The sequence below is a fragment of the Pelodiscus sinensis genome, chromosome 4 (assembly GCF_049634645.1).
Source record: "Pelodiscus sinensis isolate JC-2024 chromosome 4, ASM4963464v1, whole genome shotgun sequence".
In the NCBI taxonomy this organism is placed as follows: Eukaryota; Metazoa; Chordata; order Testudines; family Trionychidae; genus Pelodiscus; species Pelodiscus sinensis.
The window spans coordinates 66824022-66838940 of record NC_134714.1 but is presented as its reverse complement, the minus strand read 5'-3'; the positions used below and the strand labels follow the sequence as shown (position 1 = coordinate 66838940).

Sequence of the window (14919 nt, the reverse complement as noted above, 5' to 3'; positions counted from 1 at the left end):
TAGAACAGGAACATTCCAACAACTTACTGTTACCCAGAGCAGCACACTCCGCTGCCAGATACTTTCTGGAACTCTGAAGGAGCAGGAGCATATGCTTGTAGGATAGCAGAGTTCAAAACAATGAGCAGAGCAATCAGGGTAGGCATTCTGGGAGACTGGCAGAAGCCAGATCTGTCAACAAAACAAACAGTAGTGTCTACATTGGCTCTTTGTCAACAAGAAAGGGAGGAGAAAAGAAAAAAAAGTTTCTCATAAAGATGGACAGTTTTGGTCACCGAAACTGGGCATTTTTCCTTTACACAAATTGCACTGCGGTATGCATACTCATGCTGCTTTATTGCCAAAAGCCGTTTTTGGCAACAAAACTTGGTAGTGTTGACCAGGCTTAAGTCACTTTTCATATATTTCTGATAAAGCAGGTACATGTAGGCTAAATCCCCTTCAATGGTTATATCTGCAAGTAAACATGCATTTCTCATTCCTGATTTGCTACAGAAAATAGTCTGGTCTGTAACATGGCAACATGGAATATTAGAGATGAAGTCCACAACAGGGGAAAATTCCATCAGCTCTATTTCAGCTCTATCACCAACCACATATGCTATGCCACTGCCATGCTAGGTATTGGCACCACAAATAAAAGGGCCAGGCACTGACCCCTTTACAGTCAATAGCAATACTCTCATTGGTTTCCACAGTAGCTGGAACAGGCCCTCACCTATTTTCTTTTATGCAAATAATCTCAAGTCTCTTCACACAATAGAAGCATAAATCCTGAATTCATTTACAGTCATAAATCTCAGAAAATGTCTTGGTTTAGAAGCAGGAAGGAATTTGGTAATATACTTCAGTAGAGAGAGACTTCCTATGCAGGTCTGTTGAAAGTCAGTAATATAATGGATGTTGCATACCAGTAGATCAGATGAGCACAATTCAGATGTATGATGCTGGGGATCGAAATAGCAATTCTGTACTGAAGCCAGGTAGCTCAGTGGGTTAATTTACAGAGCTGTCACTGCTCAAAACTTGATTGGAATATGAATCATATCTCAAATGAAAGGGTTTGAACTTTATCTGGCCACAATGAATGTAAGTAAATAATTACTAGTGACTAGTGTCGTGTTCATGATTGCATGGCGGGAGGGTCTTGTCCACCCACTGTTCTTAAAGTGTCTCAGGAATTCCGCAGCACTTGACCTACAAATATTGGCCGCTTCTCAGTTGAAAAAAATCCAACATAGCAGACTCAAATTTCAGTGTGAGAGAGATGTGTAGTACATGCAAGCTAGACTCTACCAAGCAATGCTGCAAAATAGCGAACAATTGGCAAAATAGCCTCAAAAGATGCTGAACAGTTAAGAAGTGGGTGCTGTAGCCTGGACAAGTTGGGAGTCACTGCCCAGCATGATTAGGTGTTCTTTAGAGCACATTTCTCTAATCTTGCTGCATGTTACTGAAGCAATAATCACTACTTGTCTTAACAGAATAGAGGTAAAGGCTGCATTTCAGTTAAAGCAAGGGTGGGGAACTTTTTTTGGGTCAGGGGCTGCTGACCCACAGAAAAGTTAGTCAGAGGCCACACAGTGAGAAACAAAGAATAAAAACCCCTCCCTGACATGTCCCCTGACTGAGAAGAAAGACACTTCCCTCGTTCCCCTTGCACACAAGAGCCTAGAAGAGCCCAGGTTTGGGGATTTTGTGTACTCCAGCCCTGTCGGTAGTGGTGGGTGGGAGGCCAGAGCTCTGAGCTTTGGAGGCTGGATACAGGCAAATTCCGGGGCCACATCCAGCCGCCAAGCCTTCGGTTCCCCACCCGAGGTAAAGGAAACACAACTTGATGAAGCCTACATGTCAATGAGCAGGTTCTGCCTATGTGAATTCCCATCACGTTAATATGTGCACATCGAGCAAATAGGAATCCTATGCTATTCCCAAGCAATAGGAAGCTTTTAACATCAAAGCTTAGGACAAACTAATTCTGGATGGGTCAGTTTAAGGAAACCTGGTAGGTGATTCATAAGGTAGCTGTGCCTATTACCTGCAGCAACTGTGTTTTTGAAGTAAAACTTCTCAGAAGCCAGACCATCTTTTTGTAGAAGGCCCCTAGCCTGTATTAACCTATACTGAAGATGTATTGTATATTTGTGTTACAGTATAATCTTGCATACTGTACACAGACTAGGAAAGTGAGGAAGAACACACACCAGCAATATTATACTGCAGGTTTACTTTTAATTAGGCAACAGCTGCCAGATTAAAAAATATATACACAGGTGCTGAAGTTAATATAAAGGAAAATAAAAGGGAATCTTTTCATCAGCAGTAAAGGGAAACTAATGAGTTGGAGAAAGTAACACAATAGTTTCCAAAGGTGATGACAAAATAACCCTACTTTTGCATTTGTGCTGGTAGGTCTAATACAGATGGAACACCTCAGAGCTCTGAAGTCTGAACTACTTAAACCATGGCACCCGCAGGTAGCGTATCTTTGTGCTGGTGTTGGGTAATAGTCCATCCTTGTCTCAACCATTGGTTTGTTTCTTTCTGCTGCAGGAAGTAAACTGTCACTAATAACTGCTGTGGGGGGTAATGGATTAAAGGCCACCCCCCCAATACAATACTAAATGGGAAAAAAGTCTGTGGGAGTATTTAGTTTTAATACTGTCCGAGATTCCTTTCAGCCATCTGGATAACTTGTTTCAGATTTGTTTTTCAGCCATACCTGAAGAGCAGCCAACTAGAATAACAGAGCTCTCTCAACATGATCAAACCCTCTTCTATACAGGCAGTCCAAATGTGGGGACTCAGTGCAGGCTATGTGACTGAAATTTGCTCACTTTGGGGTAGCAGTTTCAGTCTCCAATAAGGGGATCTTATTTTGGGACCCCGATGAAAAATTCTTGCACTACTCCCTAATGCTGGCAGCTGTTGATGTCCCCTCAGCTTTATTGAAATTTAAAACAAAGGGCTTCATTATTTCCTCAGAATTAACAAAAAAGGTACTTCCTAAAAGCACAGTACTATGGTCACAACTGACTGTAAAAATGACATCTTACTTAACAGATCCATACCCTTTCTCAGCTAGGAAAGGAGCTGAACTCTGTGGGTATGTGGATAAAGCAATCATATGTACTAGTCACAATTAATTTAAGAAGAGCTGTTAAATAGCAATAGTTTTCACTATTTTGATACTCAAATGAAATGCATTGTCATCTATAGAAATTAATGTAAAAACCAGGCTTTTGTTCTATCAGGATAAGTAATGGTTCTCCTTGGCTCTTATTCGTGCCACCGCTGACATTTAGGAATTGTTTTTTCCCAGACTCTCCTTGTTTCCATCCTCTTTTTTACCTCCAGACATAGTACGGAACTATATTTCTCTTCAATGTGCCTAGCACAATGTGGTCCTGATCAATGAGTAGGGCTCTTAAGTGCTATGATATAAATAATAAGGGAATGGAAGGTCTTCTACCACTTCTGTCCAAACAGAGGCCCAGCAACTGGAACTCTTTCAAGAGCAAAGAAAGAGCACTTGTTCTGCCCCAACCGAAGTCAAACTCTTAACTGGCATATTCTGAGCAGCAAGTTTACTGTCAGTTCTGGGCAATGGGTTTTTTTCAGATGGTATGATATTTGTCCCCAGAAAGCATGCTGTATCTGCTGAAGACAGAACCTGGTGCTAAGATAGACCAGTTCCATATTGAAAGTAGACATCAGAAATATTGTTTTGCTAAGTTTGTTTTTCTTTTTAAATGATGACAAGTAACCTCCACTTTCATTGCAGTTAAGCAAAATGCTTCTGCAGGGAAGGTGCATCTGAAGAGCTGAAAGTGACCAGTGACCAGATGGAACAATGCTGGATTAAATCTGAGCAGCACACTCATGGATCAGCAGCTCTGCGGCCTAGTTCTATTCAATCCCTGAGGACGTAACGTTGTCAAACCCTTGGGGTACCTTGCACAGCTCAGATTTTTTACAAGGGCTTTTTAAAAATACAATAAAAATAGCAGACACTAAATTTAAAGTCAACTATTTTTGCAGTTGAATTTAAAAACACTCAACTTGTGTAACTAGCAGATTCTGCTCCTGCTATTAAATAATTGTAACTTTACCTTTGCACCCCACTCCATCATGCGTTTTATATTCAAAACGTCACTAACTCAAAGAGGATACACACAAGAGTCTTAGTCAAAATAAATTTGATTTTTTGGAACGAGGATAAGGAAGAAAACAGAAGAGACACATTAACCAACTGCAAACAGTTGGTGTTAACAAATGGGAGATTGGTAGTGTTAAATGCCACCTAATGTAAAACTTTCCCCACTGGGGAAAAAAAAAAAAAGCCGGAGGCAAGTCCAGTTGGCTCCATTATAGTCACAGGCTGGAGCAGACATAACAGCACCTCTAATATCAGTCATTTTACATATATTCAAGTTTTACACATCTGCAAAACAGAAATAGTAGCAGCCATTTGGATGTTCTTTCTTAATGGTTCTCAGGGGTGGTCTAGGAAATTCCGAAGGGCCTGGTTCTTGAGACATAGAACTAGAACTACAGCTGCTGCTTCTGCTGCTGCTTCCGGCCATCTGTACTCTGCCTCTGTCTTCAGCTGGGGAGATCTGGGGAGACCCAGGACTCAGATACCCTGCAGTGGTCTGAGTAGAAGTGGTGGCATAGGTGGTTGGGCCTGTGTTGTTTTTCACATAAACATTTTTGATAGCCACCAGTGTGTGTGCCATAATACTGAGGCTGTTGCTGAGATCTTGCATGCCTTGCTGCAGCAAACGAAGGTTGTGATTGACACTGTCAAAGCCAGATTGGATCACTTGCATCTGGTTCTGCTGAATCTGTATTAAATCCTCTTCAGTAATTTCATTTTGGTCTGCCTGTGACCGGCCTTTTGTTTTGGCTTTTACTTTCCCAGACAAGCCACCCCCAGCTGTTCCCAGAAAGGGCAAGTGCTCCTGGCTAGGTGGAACCACAGCCATGTCCTCAGAACTTTCTTCTGGCTCCACTACCTTCACTACTATTTCTTCTTTTAAGTTCATCTTCTCAAGACAGGGTTGATGGGATGGGCCAGGATCATCTGTAAACCCTAAAAGGGCATAGAGGAGAAATGGAAATAGGAGTCAGACTTCATCATCTCTGTGCTTAATCAAACCTCTGCCTACCCCGTGAGTACAACTGGCTTTTTTATGTGGTAGTTAATTCTTCTGATGTCAAGACCCTACAATGAGGAGTTGTACTGTATTATCTCCTACACTCATAGCACGCTTTGAAATAATCAAAACATGCTTACTGTAAATGACATAACTCAGCAATGCAAATCTTTGTCACCACAACAGCAGGGACTGACTGCCGATTGCTCAGAATCGACTCTAGTACTCCACCAGAATGAAATGAGTAAGGAGAGTTGATGGGAGAAACCCAGCACGGTGTGGACCCTAAGGTAGGGAGATTTAAGATACGCTGACCTGAGTTATGCTACTAATGCAACTCAAACTGTGTAGCTTAGATCAACTTGAACCTGTACTGTAGACCTGCCCTCCCATTGAAATCACTTACTCCCCAACAGATCAGTCAAAAGCATGTGATACAGAACAGACTAAATTCATTCCAAGCTCTTATTTTCCTCTCTCCAAGTTTAGCACAATAAACCCAGTATTTGCAAAGCAGACCCACAGTGGCACCCTCTCTGAATCACTCCTCCTTGTCAGAAGTCTCCAATTGTGGGAAGATCAACACTGCAGCAGTTGATCTTCTGGTGTATGATTTAGTGAGTCTAGTAAAAGACCTGCTAAATCAATTGCTCAGGGTGCCCCTGTCAGTGCCAGTATTCCTACTCCATATGAGGACTAAGGAAAGTAGATAGAAGTGTTCTATCGACTTCCCGCTGTGAGGATGGCGCCAAAACACAGCTTAAAGTACACCGACTCCAGCTACATTTTGTTATGTAGCTGGAATTGCATAGCTTAAGCTAGAGGTGGGGAACCTTTTGTTGGGTAGGGGCCATTAACCCACAGAAAAATCAGTTGGGGGCTGCACTCAAGTGAGAAGCAAAACAAAACAAACCCCTCATAGACATGGCCCCTGACTGACACTCCCCACATTCCCCTTGCACACCAGAGCCTAAGAGGCCCAGGCTAGTAGATTTTGTGGGCTCCAGCTCCATAGTAGGGAAACAATGGGGGAGTCTGAGCTCCAGTGAGGGCTCCCCAGTGCTGAGGAGGTCCGAGCCTTGGGGGCTTGACCTTCCCCTGCAGTGTGGACCTGGCCTCTGATTCCTTGCACTAATGCTCATACCTTGCAGCTCACACACAACAGGGTGTAATTTACCAGTTGGCTGCATTTTACAAAGGCTGGGATTTGCAAGGTGGAATACTTTCTTGTGAGTGTTTGGAATGATCCAAATTTGCATATATGCAGGTGGGTCTATACTGTTTGTTCACTTGTTTTCACTGCCTATAAAGCAAAACCTGCCAACAGTTCACCATCTATCTGATTTAGGCAAGAAGAGGAAGCCATTATAAACAAATTATGTTGAAAAAAGTATTTTGGACAGTAGAACATCCTTAATTTGCACACAACTGTGACCCCTGGTGAATTAGTAAATGAAGAAAAGGCTCTGCTTCTTAAATCATACTGTGTTCATTTCTTCTGACAACTATAATTACCTGTGACTTGATATTTTATACAATCTACTCATAAGATAGTGTTCTGGGAGTTTTTTTCCTTCTTGAGGCACAGAATCAGGTGAACAGATACTACTTAAAACCTTGGTTCTTATATTACTTGCCTTGACTATCAAGAGTAATCCCACTAAAATCAATGTTACACTTTAGAGGAATAAAGTGAAGCAAGTGTCTGAGTCTATGGGTACGTCTAGACTACCGCGTTTTGTTGACGGAAGTTTTGTCGACAGATACTGTCGACAAAACTTCCGTCGACAAAGCGTCCAGACACATTGAGTTCTGTCGACAAAGCAAGCTGCTTTGTCGACAGAACTCCGTAATCTGGACGCAACGTTACAGGCAATAACACCTTCTGTCGACAGAGTTCTGTCGACAGAAGGTGTTATGCCTCGTAAAATGAGGTATACCAGTGTCGACAAAACTGCTGAGTTCTGTCGACGTTATGTCGACAGAACTCAGCGGTAGTGTAGACGCTGGTATAGTTTTGTCGACAAAAGTCCACTTTTGTCGACAAAACTAGGTAGTCTAGACACACCCTCAACAACAGGGCTAAACTCGAAATAAGTCACAGGACTTGAGCTACGCTTATTGTGTAGCTTAAGTTGCGAAATAGCTTATTTAGACTTTTGGAGCTGTCTACACAGCAGTTATTTTAAGATAGAGCATTCTTCCCCTACTCCTCACACAATGAGGGTTCCAGGAGTCTGAGTAAGCAGTCCTCCAGCTTGACATTATTTTGATATTATGTCGAAATAACTGATTGTGTTTAGACATGGACTCTGTTATTTGGAACAGTCAGTTATTCCAAAATAACACTGCTGTGTAGATAAAGCCTAAGCATTTTCTAGATTAGAAACACTTTACAGTTAGATATAACTATGAGCAACTGCTATAACACAAAAAACAAATTGATTCTTCACACAAGCGAGCTATGCATCATGGTCCCTAAAACCACTGGAAGATGGAGACGTCACTGACAGGGGCATAAGCAAGCACAAAGCTTCAAACCGAAAACTGCCTGGGGTAAGTCTCACTTACACCTGTGTCCTTTGTACATTACACCACTGCCTCATGTGAGTAACAGGAGTTGAGGGGAAGGGGGTGAGTGATGCTCTGGTCTGTCCCTTAGGAAGCACCTCTGGGACAGGCTGCAGAGCTTCAAGCCACATCTAGAGGGGCCGTGGTCGTACGGGTCCCCGACAGGGCAAAAAAAAATCTCATCATTAAGAATGAAGCCGGGCCACGGCGGGGGGAGAGGGGGACCTGGGAGCCGCCGCTCCCGGCTGATGACAGGTGCCCCCCTTTCAGCGCCGGACGTGGGGAAGCAGCACAAAGCCGCCGGGAGCTGCACAGAGGCTGAGCTAACTCCTCTGCAGGGGGCATGGGCCGGAGGGGGGGGTTAATCCCCCGGCTCCATGACAACGCCGACTCCTGCCGCGTCGCAGGCCCAGATTGGCGGGGGGGCGCCTGGGGCCCCGCTGTCCCGCCCCGCGGCTCACCGATGTCCACCACGGAGGCTCCCGGCAGGTCCAGCGTGTCGATGCCGCCCACGATGGGAACGGCCTCGGCGTGGCCCATGGCAGAGCCGTAGGCGCGGTGGTGGTCGGGCTGCGAGGCGGGCTGGGACATCTCGTCGGTGGGCAGCAGCAGGCCGAGCCCGCCGGGGGGGCCGCAGCCGTGCGAGAGGCGGCAGAGCTTGCTGCGGTCGCGGCGCTTCAGGTCCCGCCAGCGCTTCTTGAGATCCTCCACGTCGCGGGGGCAGGCGGCCACCGGGTTCACCTTGTGCCGGATCAGCTCCCACACCCGCCGCTTCTGGCCCGGGGAGGCGCGGCCTGGCCCCGCCGCGAACAGCAGCTGCTCGTGCTTCAGCACCTGCTCGATCAGCACCTCGGTCTCCGCCTCGTTGAAATTGGCCTTGCGCCGCTTGGGCGAGTCCTCGGCCATCATCCTGCCCGGCCCGCGGGCCGCCCCGATCGCCGCGCGCCCGCCGCTAGGCCACAGCCCGGGCCCTGCTCGGGAGACCAACGCCGCGCACGAGAGCGAGGGACGCGCAAGCCCCCAGCGCAGGCGCCGCGCGCCCCGCTTGTTGACATGGGGAGGGGGCGGGAGTCGGTGGCCGGGCCGCCCCGCCCCGCGCAGGGAGGCTGCGCGCCCCAATGGCAATACCTACTGCGCCCCGTGACAGCCCCCTCTTGCCCCGCCCACCAGAGGCACCGACCCTTGGAGCCCCGCCCCCTTCTGGCATCACACTCGCCCCACGGCGCCTATCGTGTGGTCCCGCCCTTTCCGATTCTAGCCCCTCCCCCCCCGCGGCGCACGAGGGAGTTAGTGGCGGCGCCGTCGCCTGCGCCCGCGTGGTGCAGCGTCTCAGCCCCGCCCCCGGGCCCTGCCGCAGCCGCGCTTGTCCGCGCGCTGCGGCGTAGTGCGCCTGCTCGGCGGCCGGGGATGGCGGCTGTTTTGGAGCTGCTGTTGCGGGAGGAGGTGGCGCCGGACGCCGTGGTGCGGTGGCTCGTGCACGGCCCCAGCCACGACCCAGCTGAGGTAACGCGCAGCCCGGCAGCGAGGGGCCGCGGCCTGCAGCAGCCCGGACTCCCTGCCCCGTGCGGGCCGGTGGCCTGGAGCAACCGGATTCTGGCGTCTAGGGGCTCTCCCGGGGGCTGCCGCGCTCGGGCCATGGAGGGGGGCAGCCTGCGGCGGGGTGGGAAGCGCAAGCCGAGCTCAGCACCGGTCTGCGGGCGGCCGGTGCAGCCGACAGGCCCCAGGGATCAGCCCACTTGGCCGAGTCCAGCCGAGGTTGGGGCCGGGACTCTCGCCCGCGCAGGCAGCTCGTCTAGTTTGGCACCCTGTGTGGTGGGCCCTGGGGGCAGTCAGCGCTTCTGCGGGCTGGAGGAAAATAAGGGGGGAGGAGCCGCAGCCGCGGCGAAAAAGAGTTTGTAGCGTGTTCCTCCTCAACGGCCCAGCCCCACTGCAAAATAAAATGCCAGGTGTGTGTGATCCCTTGCGTCCTCCCGCTCTCAGCACCGCCCCTAGTTTCCATGCGCTGTGCTGGTGTGTTAAGAGGAGTTTTGTATTAAGTAGGTGCAGATTTTTTGTTTCTGGCAGTTTCCCCCAGGCAAAGTTTCCAACACTTCAGTTAGTCTATAAGGTGCCACAGGACTCCTCGCCGCTTTTGCAGATTCAGACTAACACGGCTACCTCTCTAATACTTAACCCCTTGATGTGACCCACAAAGCTATTTGGCTATTATTGTGATCTGTTGCTGCTGAAGAAAGCTTGGTCATATGAAAGTTGGACAGGCTATCCAGATAAACTTACACTTGGATCTCTAGAGCTTAGGCTATTTACAGAATGTTCACAAAATTTTCTTGTATTCTATTCCTAAAATGTGAGGATCCCTGTAGTTTAAGAGCTCCATCTGCTGGTTTTGCAGCAAGCAGCTATCAAACACAATTTCAAAGGCACGTTCTAATAAGCTAAGAGGGTGCCTAGCCTGCTTACTACTTGAATATAGAGACTTCCAAAAAAAATCCAGGATGCTGCAGGAAGAGTGGTAACTTAATAGACTTAATTCATCCCTCTGAGTTAGTTCTGTTTTATTGCCCCTGTGGTGTGCTTGTGGATTCGCTGCTGCTGTCAATGACATCTCTTAGGTGTGATGTAAAGCACTTTATTACAGTCTCTTGGCATTTGTCATACATTAGAAGTTATGTTGGTAAACACCATTTTTACCAAATGCCTGCTCAAGTAATTACATTTTTTCTCTCAGCTTCCTTTCTAAAATTTATATAGCATGGCTGCTGAGCAGATGACATTTTCTAATGTGATAGTTATTGTGAATCAAGGAGTAGCTGAATTGTTAGTAATTGTTAACTACATTTACGGTGTGTTTGGCATTTTTTGGGGAAGAAAAGTGTTGTATAAATGTAGCTGAACTATGTGGTTGTGAGCCACGATGGGAGAAAAATCTATAGCTCATGGAAAAAGGTCAAATGGTTAGGGAAAGACATTGCTGTTTTTAAATAAAAATTTTCAAAAAGGGAAAGAGATAAAATTGAGTTATAGTGTGAAGTCATTGTTTGTGCAGTTTTCCCAGATAGTCGAATATTGCTTTAATGAGAGATTTGAGGTCTCATGAGTGAGTTCTGGACCTGGAACCAAGGTACCTGGAGTTCTATCCCTGGCTCTGCCATTGACTTACTGTGTGACGTTAGGCAAATCATTTCACTTTGGCTTTTTCTATTACTTGTCTATTTGGAAGTTTCAGGGGGTAGCCGAGTTGGTCTGTACAGGATAAACTTAAAACAACAAATGGCCTGGTAGCACTTTATAGACTAACAAAACATGTAGATGGTATCATGTGCTTTTGTGGGCACAGCCCACTTCTTCAGGGGTTCTTGTAGATTTCAAAGCAGGCATGCCATGTGGAACCCCAGGTCAGCGGAACTCCCAGCTGGCCTGGGCTCCCCACTGTGTTCTAACTTTGAAATGTACAAGAGCTCCAGACATTTCAAAGTTGGCCACCGCTGTGCCCTTGCCCACTCCCAGAGAGCTGGAGCTGGGGGGAACTGGCTTTTAAGCCGGCTCCCACCAGCACCCGTTCCTTCCCCCCCCTCCTCTCATTGCCTCTTTGTGATAGAGGCAGCAAGGGGGGGGTGAAGCGACTGGTCGATTAGTTGCTTATATCCCTACAATACATCAGGTGTGGTATTTCCAGTACAGTTGGGCTACGTCTACACTGGCAGCTTCTTGCACAAGAACTCTCTTGTGGAAGAGTTCTTGTGCAAAAATTCTTCCGCAAGATAGCATCAACAGTGCCATGTGCTTTTGTGCAAGAGCATCCATGGCAGTTTAGACACTCTCTTCCACAAGAAAGCTCTGATGGCCATTTTAACCATAGGGGCTTCTTGCGCAAGAAATTCATGTTGCCTGTCTACACTGCCCTCTTGTGGAAGAGCTCTTGCACAAGAGGGCTTATTCCGGAAGAAATCCTGTTTTATGACGCTATACTGTAAATTTACTTCTGGAAGAATGCTCGTGCATTGTAGACAGCCGGCAAGTTTTTGCGGAAGAACGACTGAGCTGCCAGTGTAAGCGTAGCCTCAAGAGAATAGAAGAGTCTGAAACTAGAAGAGCTGATGAACCAGGTGAGGGAGGAGAGAGCTTCTGGAAGGGAAAATCTTTAGATGAACCTCAATTGTATGGAGTAGGCTTTGCTATTAAGAACAAGCTCGTAAAATGCCTCTCTGAGGTGCCAGTAGGCATCAATAAGCAGTTTATGATCATCTGAGGCTCACCAAAAACCGAGGTAACTATTGTGAGTGCCTGTGTGCCAACAGTGGACGCTGATGAGGATGTAAAGGAAGATTTCTATTCTCAGCTGGAAACCATTTTATCAGAGACCCCTAAAGAAGAGAAGAATTTTGGGGGGGGGATTTCAATACGCACGTTAGACAAGACTGATATCTGTGTAAAGGAACAGTTTTCGAAAGAAGGAGCTGGCAAAAGCAACTCAAATGGAATCCTGCTCCTGACCAAGTGTGCTGAACACGAACGTATCATTATGAACACCCTTTCTTGACCAAAAAAAAGTTCAAAACATCTTGGAGAGGCCCATGTTCAAAGCACTGGCATCTTCTTTACTATGTCATAGTTCATGCTCGAGTTTGTAGTGATGTACTTCTCATGAGCAATGACAAGTGCTGATGACTGCTGGCCTGATGATTGCCTCATTTGATCCACAGTGAAAATTAAGATAGCCCCCCAAATGAGGGCTGCAAAAGAAACAGATCAGGTGCAAGCTTGAAGGGTCAAGATCTGAAGGACCCATTAAGCATGACCACTTCCAAGCAGCCTTATAAGAAAAGGTTCCATCAGAGTTTCTGGAGGAAATTGAGGAGCATTGGAGCCAGCTGAAAGCAGCAATCCTCAATACTTGTGAGGAAACAATTGGCTATCATACCAGAAACTATTGGGATTGGTTTGAGAATGATGTTGAAATCAAACAATTCATCAATGAGAAGAAATTGCAATACAAAGAGAGAAGCCCATGCTAAGGTAAAGGCGGAAGTCCAATGTAAAACCAGAGAACTCAAGAACAAATGATGGACCGAGAGAGCACAAGAACTCCAGCACTTTTATGGCTACCCATAATCACGTCTTTTTAGTGCTATTAAGGCTGTTTATGGGCATGGCATGAACCCCCTTCGTTCAAAGGATGGAACCACACTTATGAAAGACAAAGCTATTAATTTTCACTGGAAAGAACATTTTGAAGATCTTAATTGTAATTCTACAGTTGCAGATGAATTTCTTGAGCGAATCCACCAATGACCTTCTAGGGATGAGCTTGGAGACCCTCCCAATTTGTATGAGGTATACCAGTGGTCCCCAACGCGGTGCCCGCGGGCACCATGGCACCCACCGGGGCATTTGTGTGCGCCCGCCGACAACCTGGGCCGGTGCCGGCCCCAGGCGCGTGACACGCACCGGCTCCCGGTGCGCGGCGCTTGGGCGGCCCCGGCCCTGGGGCACATGCCGGCGCCGGGTGCAAGGGCATCCCCGCCTATGGCGTGCCCCAGGACGCGCGGTCCCCACCCCCCGGGGCGCCCGGCGCAAGTGGCCCCACCCCCCAGGCGCCCGGCGCGTAAGTGGCCCCGCCCCCGGGAGCCTCTAAAGGTTGGGGACCACTGAGGTATACAATGCCATCAAGCAGATGAAGAAGGCAGTAGGTCCAGATGTGATCCTCGCTGAAATCTTTAAAGATGGTGGATCAGAGTTAATTTGTCTGCTTAGTTTGCTTATCCTTAAAATCTAGATAAAGGAGGAGATAATCAAGGCATCCGTCATTTCACTGGGTGTTGCCCTCTTTAAGAAAGGGGATAAAGTAGACTGGAAACTATCATGGTATCGTTCTTCTTGCTGTTGTAGGAAAAGTTCTGGCATGAGTCCTTGCAACCTGTCTTCTGTCCGTCAGAAGAAATTTTACCAGAGTCACAAAGTGGCTTCCGACCTTGTCCTCATTGGGATCTTCATTTCACAGCAGCTGCAAGAGATGTGTCAGGAGCAAAACTGACCACTGTACATGGCTTTCATTGATCAAACTTTTATTGAGCTTTTGACTCAGTGAATTGCTATGCCCTTTAGACTGTACTTTTGAAGATCTGATGTCTTGATAAATACATCAGTGTCCTAAAGTTGCTTCATGGAACTTGAAAGTGACTGTTTTGAGCAGCATTGGCTCCCAGAGTGGACCTTTCAAAGTACAAACAGGAGTCAAACAGGTTTATATTGTTATCCCAACCATGTTCACAGTCTTTATTGCAGTTGTTTTTTACCTAATTTCTGGGAAGCTCCCAACTGGTGTTGAAATCATCTACAAAATGGATGGAAAGCTTTTGTGAGGCTTAGCAGGCTGAAAGCGAAGAGTAAGATTTCCACCATATATATTGTGGAACTTCAGTATGATGATGGCACTGCAGTTTTTGCCCACTCTGAGATCTTCAGGTTATCTTGAACGTGTTTGGTGATGCTTATGCATGTCTTGGTCTCACCTTCAACATCAAGAAAACCAAAGTGCTCCACCATCCCTCTCCAAATGAGGTACCATGCACCCTATCTATTAAAATCAATGGAGAGGCATTGGAGAATATCTATCATTTTCTCTGTTTTGGAAGTTGTCTTTCATCCAAGGCTGTTGTTGATGTAGAAATCCAGCATTCTCTGAGTTGTGCCCCTGCAGCCTTTGCTTGTTCACAGCACAGGGTTTTTGAAGATCATGACATTCGAACAGACACCAAACTTCTTGTCTATCAAACCATCCTTCTTCCAACAAACTTGTATGGCTCAGAAACCTTGACAGCCTATAGATATCACTCAAAAGTGCTTGAGAAGTATCACCAGTGCTGCCTCTTCAAGATCAAATGAGAACACAGTCACCCTAACATGAGTGTTCTAGAAGAAGCATAGGCCACTAGTATTGAGTCAATGATCATCTGTCAGCAATTTTGCTGGACTGGTCACATTATTTGGATGCCAGACTATTGCCTCCCACAACAGGTCCTGTTTTCTCCGCTGAAAGAAGGATACTGTAGCGTGAGAACATAAGAATGGCCATACTGGGTCAGACCAAAAGTTCATCTAGCCCAGTATCCCGTCTGCCAACAGTGATCAGTGCCAGGTGCCCCAGAGGGGGTGGACTGAAGACAATGATCAAGCAAATTGTCTCCTG

The 14919-nt window shown here is 46.9% G+C and overlaps 2 protein-coding genes across 7 annotated transcripts in view; one reads left to right on the top strand and one right to left on the bottom strand.

Moving 5' to 3' along the window:
- Positions 1-2908: 2908 nt before the first annotated feature.
- Positions 2909-8726, bottom strand: LOC142829135 (uncharacterized). The gene is made up of 2 exons (XM_075927248.1): positions 8192-8726; positions 2909-5095 (listed from the first exon to the last, which is right to left on the bottom strand). Exons 1-2 carry the CDS (start codon positions 8637-8639, stop codon positions 4437-4439), a joined length of 1107 nt encoding a protein of 368 aa, XP_075783363.1. The 5' UTR covers positions 8640-8726; the 3' UTR covers positions 2909-4436.
- A 57-nt stretch (positions 8727-8783) lies between these two features.
- The window catches only part of CDAN1 (codanin 1), a 67431-nt gene continuing 61295 nt past the window's right edge, over positions 8784-14919 (top strand). For 5 of the 6 annotated variants that reach the window (XR_012903454.1, XR_012903453.1, XR_012903455.1 and 2 more), the window contains exon 1: positions 8784-9233. Coding sequence is in view for 3 of the 6 variants with exons in the window: in XM_075927240.1 (XP_075783355.1) it covers positions 8784-9233 (450 nt within the window). In the remaining 3 variants the exon portion in view is untranslated. The remainder of the gene's footprint in view (positions 9234-14919) is intronic. The other variant, XM_075927241.1, reaches the window with a different exon arrangement.